At 35.5% G+C, this 10,751-nt stretch overlaps 1 protein-coding gene across 1 annotated transcript; it reads left to right on the plus strand.

The window, feature by feature from the left end:
* The first annotated feature begins 7,513 nt into the window (after positions 1-7,513).
* On the plus strand, positions 7,514-10,537 carry LOC144715179 (Mannose-P-dolichol utilization defect 1 protein). The gene is made up of 8 exons (XM_078590083.1): positions 7,514-7,741; positions 8,298-8,451; positions 8,546-8,618; positions 8,751-8,817; positions 8,901-8,960; positions 9,510-9,570; positions 9,653-9,694; positions 10,256-10,537. The coding sequence occupies exons 1-8, from the start codon at positions 7,589-7,591 to the stop codon at positions 10,357-10,359; spliced, it is 714 nt and encodes a 237-aa protein (XP_078446209.1). The 5' UTR covers positions 7,514-7,588; the 3' UTR covers positions 10,360-10,537.
* Positions 10,538-10,751: the final 214 nt, after the last annotated feature.

Here is a 10,751-nt window from a genome sequence, read left to right on the forward strand (position 1 = left end):
TGTACCTGAAAATAGTTAAAAAGAAAAGAGAATTTTGGCACAATTATTCCATTTTTTTGCTCTTTAAATTGGGCAATGCCACATGTCACTAACTTTATTAGGCATTAATTACGTAAAAAATCTGCAACCTTATTATGCATTATTTTTCCAACCGTTGATGTAAAAAATACTCATAATTCATTCTTCAACATATAGCTTAATCATTAGCGGCAGCAAATGATCTGCCACAATTCAAACAAATCAGATTGTTATATGTGGCAGAGTGGATAAAATAAAATAAAATATTTAAAATATTATACATTTAAAATTCAAGAAACATATATTCTGACTTAAAATCTTTTTTTTATGAATTTAACATCAGAAAACCCATGAAGTACCAAAAAAAGGAAAGACTAGAATATCATTCTAAAAATATAAGAAATTCCAAAAACTATTTGAATAAATCAAAATTATACATATATTCTGATGTGTAAAATTATTTTTTTTATGAATTTAATGTGAATAAAGTCCATAAAACATCCATCTCTCTACCTCCATCTCTCTACCTCTCTATGAATCTTTGTATTTTTGAAACATCCATCCTCATATCTTTGTCACTCTCTTATATCGCTTCTAGAAGCTAATATAGCATATACATTTAAATGGGTTCGACATCTCTCTATCGTACTTTCAACTTTCCTATCTAGATATATTGATCTAGCGACTTGTTTTTCGAGGCAACCCAATTCCATAAAATATAATATTACCCTTTCAATTGTGTGTCAATAACTATTGTATAGAGCTTCTACCTGTACAAAAAAATCCACAAACAGCATGATATTTTTAATCGTGATTTTTTTGTATTTTAAATGTATATTATAATTCAAATGATGAAAATATATATGATTTTTAAGCTTTAAAGAAGATAGTCCAAGAGATATTAAGATATGCAGAGAAAGAGGTATGGTGGTTTTAAAGAGAGGATGAGAGAGGCGAAGATAGACAGAGAGAGAAGAAGAAGATATGTAGAGAGAGATAGAAGACTATAGACAAAGAGAGTAGAAGAAGATAGACAAAGAGAGTAGAAGAAGATAGACAAATAGAGAAGAAGAAGATATGTAGAGAGCGATAGGAGAATATAGACAAAGAGAGTAGAAGAAGATAGACAAATAGAGAAGAAGAAGATATGTAGAGAGAGAAGAAGATATGTAGAGAGAGAAGAAGATAGACAAAGAGAGAACAAGAAGATATGTAGAGAGAGAAGAAGATAGGCAAAGAGAAAACAAGAAGATATGTAGAGAGCGAAGAAGATAGACAAAGAGAGAACAAGAAGATAAGTAGAGATAGAAGAAAATAGACAGGTCGAGAAGAAGAAGAAGGTAGTGAGGATGAGAGATGAAAGTTTCAGAGAGAATAAGATACATAGAGAGACAAATACAAAGGTTTCAGAGAGAAAAAAAGATAAACAGCTATATAGATATATGGAGTTTCTTGAGAGGAGATAAACGGAGAGAGAAATATGAATTTTTTAGCAAGATAAATATATGTTGAGAGACTTATCGAGATATCAGAGAGGAAAAAGATAGGCATATATAGAAAGGAAACTCAGAGAGAGAGTTGGAGGTTTGAGAGACAAAAGTAGGATATAGAGAGAAGGTGGTGTAAGAGAGAGAGAAACATCATCAACAAGAGATATAGACGTTAGATAAAGAAAAAATATGGGCAGAGTGAGAGAGATGGAGATTTGACTAAAATTATACTCAGACATAGAAGTTTAATAGAAAAAGAAGAAAGAGACACAAGGTTGAGATAGAAAATATTGGTTGAGAGATGGAGGTTATTCATTGGTAAAAAAATTGTTAAAGAGAGATATATAATGAGAGAGAGATGGGCAGAGATATAAAGTTTAAGAGAGAAAAAATAAAGGTGAAGACACAGAGATGGAGAGCTTGGAGACAAAAATAAAGGCGAGGACAGAGAGATATAAATTTGAGAGACAAATGTATTCACAAAGAGAGATACATGTGGGAGAAAAAGGTTGGGTCAAAAGCGGTTAAATATTTAGGAGAAAAAATGATATGCATGAAGAGAGAGATATAAAGAGGGTAGAGATATAACAATATGAGATGCAGTATAGAGAGGGGTTTGAGAGAGAAAATGATGGGTAGAGGCAGAGAAAGATGTCTGGGAGAGGAAAAAGTAAAAAGAAGAAGAGAGGTTTGAGAGGTAGATAAATAGACGTCATGAAAGTTTGCGACATCTTGGAAAAAAGCTATCACACAGTATTTCCAAAAGTACAAAAATATTTCTACAGAAAATAACCATAGAAAAATTCTAAATAAATAAAATGAGCAATCATTTTTTGCTCTGGAAATGAAATGAATCGTTTGAAGTGCATTTGCAAACTGCCCTAGATTCGTATATATGTGCATGTCACCTATTGTAGTCTGCCTTCTGAATGTTCTATTTAGTCTATATATTGGATGAAAGAAGCATCCAATCTCTATGATGAAATATGTATAATGAAATGAAATAAAGTTGAACACAACTTACCAAATTGTATGTATTTATCATTATCTGCGTCATCATCAGAGTCGAAGGAATCCTCATCACCAAGACAAAACCACACTTTCAATATCATCTGCATCTCAATACTTTTTGCTTTCTGGCGTGATATATAATATGTGAAGATACTGAGAAGAATCTCTACATTGTTGCGCCTGTTGGACTACTGAAAGAAACTCTAGGGAAATTAGGGGCAGCGTAAGAAAGTATCATGTAATGTCCTACCTGAACCATCTCAAGGGGTATCCTCCTCCTCATTATAAGGTATGTTAATCTACTTCTCCAGCTCCAACCAAAAGATTGAACATGGTCTATGAATTTGATGTGGTTGCATGGACTGGATGATATATGTTACATAATGTGATGGTTGTCAACCATTCAAGGATTTTTTATGCCCAAGCTCATTGTTGCCACAATTATAGTTAATGAATAATCTAAGAGATTCCCATGATATGGGAGCACCTTAGGTGGAAGGAAGGATCCCTTGCTTTTACATGATGGAAAACAAAGAGATTATATGGTCATCTGGGTGATGGGAATTAAAAGACAATTACCATTTTCACGATGAAGAAAATAAAATACAATTATGCCACAAATAAACAAAAAGGATAAATAGATCTGGGTACTTATGATCAGCCTTGCCATGCTGCTACATAAAAAAAGAAAAATAAACTGAGTTAACAGGAAGAAATAAAAAAGTAAATAAAAAAATTAGATTAGAGATATGATATGGTCATTCGGGTGATGGAATCTAACAATGAGATTATGACATGACTTCATAGAGAATATTGCATCGGCGCTAATGATTTTGTATATCTATGTTGAAAATTCTGAGTATTCAAATGTCATTGTTATTTGAGTAAATAATTAAAAAATATAAATATGATGAGATGAGGAGGACGATAAGTAAGATAACATAATATAGTACAGAGTAAAGGGATACATAGACGAAGACAATGGATAGATAGAGATGGATCAAAGTACGCATATGGATGGATGTGGGTTGATGAATATGAATAAATTGACGGACGGATGTTGAAAAGAAGACAATAATGTAAGTCCAAGGAGACTCGCTATATACCATTATCTTCTATGAGGATCAAGGAAACTTGATGGATCTCAAAATCACTTGTTTCACTCGTTCTACTGAAGTAGGGTAAATTTCAAGATAATTTTGACAAAGATAAATGAATCTATTAATAGATAAGATGGTATGGATTGATAAATTTCAGCCCAAAACTCTTGAATCTTCAGATGTCTTGATGTGTGAAATCATTTCCAGTCATCAAATTTTTGCACTTCAACATGTCAGACTGCCACCATGGCAAGGAATCTAAGGAGTTTTTGAAGATTCTACATAACTGGCCTTCTTTAATATAGCGATATAGTCTTGACCTTATGGTCTTCTTTAAGAATAATAGAGTAATATACATAATATTATTCTTGTGTTTGTTATTATTAAAGGGCACGATTGGTCAGCACCCATTGATGAGGATGACAAGGCACAAAAGAATGGCAAGTCAGATTGAGCTACGATGGCTAACATGGACTATGGTCCACAAGCTGCTAAAAAAAGGTCCATATCTGGGTTTTAATCCTAAGCTAACAAATACTTGGATGGCCAAGGGTAGATAAGTAAATCTCCACACTTGATCATCATTCCTCTAGACCAGAGGGTAGATTCTGACAATGGGAGCACATCAATATGATGATGTGGGTGCCATGAGAGGTCCTTGAAGTGATTTCGTCCTTTGTTCCCCATAGCAACTGGGATCGAAAAGCACTAAATTTAATGACCACATAATCACATAATGACATACAGGGAATTGTCCTCTACCTTAAATATACATTTCACCATTTGTTTTTAGGCATCTTTAGGTAGAGAAAATAAGCACAGTGGAAACCAGTTCTGAGGTGAAGAGAAGCATCCCAAAGGTGTGACAGCATTTTAGCAGTTTGAGAAGCTCTGGATGACATTGGAGGTGCTCCAAGATGATGACTGTTTGCACTAGCACATAGGAAATTGATCAAAGAAGCTCACCAAAGTTAAGGGGAAGCGGTAAGCCTCCCTTGCTTCACAATCCATGGAATCAGGGAATCATATTACAAGCTTTCAATCTGGATGATCATCAATATTTCAATTATAGTTAAGAAATTTTTATGAATCAGACGAAGTAGGCTTGAGTTGAGTTTTTGAATTAAAATTGCAAGGGTAGCCTCATGGAGGCATTTTGTCGAACACTTTCATCAATCTAAAATTTTTATATTTCCCCCTTATTTATGACCAATTATATAAAATAGTGCCATAAATTACTCAAACCTATAGATACATCTACATTCAGGATCCCCTTATCTAATATAACTCCCTTTATCTTCTATTAATACATATAATTAAGTCATAACCCCTACTTACTATTCCTCGTTTTTAAACCTGTTCCTCTATATTTAATTTCTCTTCCATCTCATTAAAACAATTAAAATCTATATATGTCTTATATTACTACAATTACTTCTTCTCTCAACCCTTATTGTCTTCCCTTATCTGAAAAAATCATAAATAGTCCCGCTCAAAAGAATATTGTTCTATTCCCCTTTTATATTTACTCCACTTATTATCCTTCATTAATATATCATATTAATCCTTACCTTTGTCAAAGTACTATAAAAAATATTAATAGTTCTTCTCATAATACTATCACCTTTATTAGTACTCTCTTGCTTATATCAATTTAGTAAATAGCAAAAACTTCTTATTATCCATATTATCATAGTATCATCTTAGTCTCTATCTGTTTTTAACTCAAACACTATATATATATCTTTAAGTACCAGACCTTATGGAGACAACCTCACTTTTCATTAGACATCTCTGAGATAAATCTACAATTTAAAAAATTATATGATTAAAGCAAATTAATTCTACTACAACATAAAATTGCAGACCTTTTCAATCACCCTCTCTCTGTTTCTCTCCCTCTCACCCTCTCCCTCTATCTATTTCATTCTTGTTATTTCCCTTTCCCTCTCTAAGTTGATCCCATGTATCCGATGCATTTAAAGTCCATTATTATATATTATTCTTCATTCATTTTGAGAAATGTAATCAACTTTAAAGGGAGACCTTGTTATGTGGAATCCATTGAAATGGAAACAATATTTTTTCCAAAGTTTATTTGATACATTATAAAATGTATTATTACTCATATTGGAAATTCATGCAAATAATTTATTTGTTTTATTGCCTTTTTCCACTATCGAAATTGTACCTTTATATTTAAATGTTTACATTTATTTCTTACATTGTTTTAAACTATGACTTTCACATTTTAATTTTGACTTTGGCACCAATAGTCAACCTGACCAGTCCGAGACTGGACCAAACCAGAGCGAGACCAGATGAATCAAGATGGGACAAACTTCAGGAAGAGGTTTGATTTTTGTAAAAACTGGACTAGGATCAAACTGTGATGTTTCGTACTTGTAGGAATGGGAGATCAAATCAAAGTGGTGGAAGTTTGATGTAAAGTATTGATAAAACAAAAGACAATTTGATCCAAATGATTGAGTTTTTTTGATCGAATATTGAATTGGTTTGCGTTCAATTTGGAGATTCAATTAATTTTTAATCAATTGCTGAAATTAATCGAAAAGTTTATCGAACTGTTCGATCTAAATGGCAAAAATGAGGTAAATTGATCACTCTCTCTCTCTCTCTCTCGCTTGCTTGCTCTGGCTCTCTCTCACTTGTTTTGGCTCTCTCACTCACTCTCTTGCACATTCCTCTCCAAACACTCTCCCTCCCTGCTCTCTCTCTCTCTCTCTTTCTCTCTTTCTCATTCCCTTTGGCTCTCGCTCTCTTTTTCTCTCTCTATCACTTTCTCATTCTCTCTGGCTCTCTCTCTCTCTCTCATTCTCTCTAAATCTGGCTCTCTTTCTTGCCCTCTCTTGTTATGTTTCTATTTCTCTCTAGCATGCTCTCTCTCTCACTTGTTCTATCTCTCTCTCTCTCATTTCATTCATTATACATATTTAGTTTGCTAAAAAATTCAAACTGAACAGTATGAACTGAATTCGCTTGGCTTATTCGATCCTGGCATTTGTCGGACTGTTTAATTAAAACTGTCCCAATGGGGAATAGATCCGAGTGATTGAGGTTCGGGTTGTTAGAACATCAGATCAATCAGATCGAATCCCTGATCCCTGAACAGACTGTTATCCACTTGTCATTTGTGACATCTAGATGATGATGACGGCGACAAATTTAAACTGATATTTTTTATTTGTTAAAAATTAATTATAATGATTACCAAAAACACAGGACTCTGCAAAATCATAAGACAATGTATGGGGGCTGACGTTTTCCTAGTACCAGAAGGTCAAGGAAGTTGGTGATGTGAATTTTGTCCCTGGACCGGGATAGGATGCAGGTGTGAGTTGGTCAAGGAATTCGGTATAGTGCAGGGACGGGACAGGATGGTACTTTCATTTGCGGACAAAAAATCATCCCATTCAGGACTTCAGACGATTGACAGGATGAAGAATCATCGTGCGTCTCCGGACAGGATGATTGCTTCGTCCATGGACAAAATAACAGTCCCGCCTGGGGCCTTGGGCGGAGTATGGGACGGTCTCTGGGTCTCTGGGCCTTGTGCTGCGCCACGTGTCAATTTCTGAGTGGTCGAATGCTGACACACTCCCTGTTTCATCCTGGGAGGAGAATTTCTTGGATGGGACGGTTTTGGGCAGGATGGGACGTGGACGAAAGAAATGGGATGGGACGAACCCTAGACGGGACGATATAGACGAGACTCTAAAATGGGATTAGGTAGGTACGAAGTTCGTCCCGTCCGTCCATCGTCCATGTCCCGGAATCATCCGGAACTATAGATATACAACTCTAAAAATTCCTTATCGGGTAAGTTCTGACAGAGACTAAAGGCTTATTTATATACATCCCGCATCTTTAAAGAGGAGCGGCGCCTTGTTGTAACACTTTTGGTAGTGTGGTAGGGGGAGAGAGCGAGAGAGAGAGAGAGAGAGAGCGATGGAGTTTGAGATCCTGGGGATGAACTTGGGGTGCGTGCTGAGATCTCTGGAAGAATGGAAGTTCCCCGAGAAGGAATGCCTGCTGCCTCTAATCTCCAAGATCCTTGGATACGCCATCGTCGCCGCGTCGACCACTGTCAAAGTGCCGCAGGTTTGTAATTTCTGCAAAATTCGTGCTCCTTTTCGCCGTTTTCGCGGGGATTTGATGTGAATTTTTTGCATCGTGTTCTGCTTGTTGCCGTGACTAGAGTTGATTTCTGTTTGAACGTCTATGGGGGATTCTGTTTGAATGTTATGGCGTCGAGAGATTTTCGTGTATGGTGCCCTAATGCGGATTTTTTATCGTGCATTGAGAGCGTGAGATCAGATGGGTGGAATCCTTAGATTTGACTGTGACGCATGCTTTTGCTTTTCCATTGGATACTATAATTAAGTGACTTCAACCGAATATTTGAAGTTCAAAATTTAGATTATGAACTTTGGAGCGCCGATATTCTTGTTTTATTCACCTCTTTATTGGGTGAATTGATCGCATTGTGAATATCGACAGGGAAATCCACGGAGATGATATTTCTTCACTTTGTTTTAACTTTCGTTGGATTTTGTTGTGTTCTCCTCATCGTTGCTTTCTCTTTTTGGGCTGGGTTGCGCTTACTTAGTCAATTTTGTTTTGCTATTTTTATTATTAACTTCACCTTTCTTACCAGATATACAAGATCTTGAAAAATAATAGTATTAGGGGCCTTAGTGTTGCAGCATTTGAACTGGAAGTTGTTGGATTCACAATTGCGTTGTCATACTGCCTCCACAATGGGTTACCTTTTTCGGCCTATGGAGAACTGGTTTTTCTTCTAATTCAAGGTAGACCTCGAAAAAAAATAAAATCCCCAAAATTTCTTAATTTTTAACCTAATGTCTTTCAAATTTTGATGTGTTTTTTCTTTTTGTATTGCAGCTCTAATTCTAGTTGCTATCGTTTATTACTACTCACAGCCTATCGGAAAGAAAACATGGGGAAAGGCATTGCTGTATCCTCTTGATGGATTCCGTTTATAATTTGATTTTTATTTTTTTAACAAATTAAGCAAATATATGCTAATTTCGACAAATGATGTTTTGATCCGTATCTTGTACTTCGTCTTGAACTGATTCCTTGTCAGATATTGTGGCGTAGCACCAACAATTTTAGCTGGCAACATTGATCCATTTCTCTTTGAAGCTCTTTATGTGAGTTTCTTTGGCATGACATTTTTCTCACTAGGGTGTTGCAGTTATTTCCAGTACTTCAATGACGTGTAATCTGTTGACAGGCTTCTCAACATGCCATCTTCTTTGGCGCAAGGGTCCCACAAATATGGACTAATTTTAAGGTGATAAATTTCTTCTCCTTGCCTTTAAAGGGCTAGCCGTTGTCTAAACCGTTTCATTTGATTCACCAAAGATATCCTTTGATTATGAATCGTACGTCCAAGTTGTTGATGTGAAAGTTAGTGAACAAGGATAAATTCGTAATGCTTCCTGTATGAAGTGAAATTATCTAAGCAAGATAAAAGTACGTAGTGAAATTATCGTAATGTTTCCATAATGACAAATTATTGTTGAAGTAGCATGTATATTAACTAAAGAGACCATTACTGTATTCACTGCGTTAGCTGTGTCATTATACTTGTTATCCTCAGCCATTGATCTCTGGTCTTTAAGTCAATGAACGATTTTAGCCATAATACATAAGGCTTATATTATGATGCATTGTTTCAAATGCAGTATTTCATTTGTGCTCTGAATGAAAGATTCTCAACAATTCTAGAGGAAAATGAGACTTTTTTTTTGAAATGTTTGAAGGCACACTCTCTGTGAACGTAATTATAACTGGGGCCCTATCAGCCTACGATGTTAACATATACTCTATGTTTAACCAGAACAAAAGCACCGGAGAGCTCAGCTTCCTAACTTGTCTTATGAACTTTGCTGGTTCTTTTGGTGAGTAAACTCTCTAGAAACTCTGCAGGAGCTTTTACAAAATTTATTTGGGTTCATATTACCCTATTTTTCTCATTTTCAGCAAGACTTTTCACCGGCATTCAGGAGAGCGCCCCAACAAGTGGTATCCTTGTGTTTTCTTGTGCTGGTCATACTTGGCCATAAAATTTTTGGAGTGTCTGATCTATTCTTTTTTTAATATTGATGCTTTATATCTCTACTTTACCATTTCTTTAGGCACATCTGCGTTATATTTTTATCTCGTCTACGGACTAGCGAATCTGTTATCCAATTTCCTGAAGAAGAGATGATATAATTAAAATGGAAAATGTTAATTGAGCTCGAGGGTTCACCTCTTAGAACCAGACTCCCAGAAAGGCCTATGATTTGGTATCTTGATATCATATGAAATATAAGACAAATGCCTCGTTTTCGTAAACACTGAAGATGACCCACGAAAATAATTTTACTTTATATTTCATACTTATTTTTCCTCGTCTCTTTATCTCCTTCTCACGTTCTCGTAAAATATCAATACTTTTGATGATCAGTTTTCTCTCTTTTAGAAGTCTCTTGAAACTTAAAAAAATCTCATACTATTCAGAGAATTTGCCGGTTGAATAAGAAAAATATTACCTCTATTTACGTGATATAGTTGGACTTATCCTCCTTTACTCGGCAAAAGTGGTCATTGGCTCTGTGCTGGGCATCCTGACAAATGGAACGATCCTGGGTCAAATACTTATTTACGACAAACCACCGGTGAAGAAGGACAAGAAGTCACACTGATCTCAGTGCCATCATCATCGGTGAAATTTCTCTCACCACTGCTCTTAATATGGCCCTTTTGTCTATTTTTCTTCAAGGAGATGTTTATAAGTGTTTAACTTATCTATGAATTTGGCCGAGCCTGACATTGGCTGTGTATTACAGCACTTATGAGATACCATCCTCATCTTATCTAGAAGGTAGTTTGTACTTTGGTAATTTTTCCCTCTAGTAAGGAGGGCAGCAAAGAAGAAAGTGTATTATAATGCAAACCCCTAATTGATTTCCAACCCTTGCTCCCGTAGACTCAGTAGGGTTTTCTCTTGATCTTGAATTTCTTCTATAACGTTGATTTTTTATTCTTCAACTAATTACCTTTCAAAATGCAGCTTGTGTTTCATTTGCAGTCCATG

This window comes from Wolffia australiana, chromosome 18, assembly GCF_029677425.1.
Source record: "Wolffia australiana isolate 7733 chromosome 18, ASM2967742v1".
Taxonomy (NCBI): Eukaryota; Viridiplantae; Streptophyta; class Magnoliopsida; order Alismatales; family Araceae; genus Wolffia; species Wolffia australiana.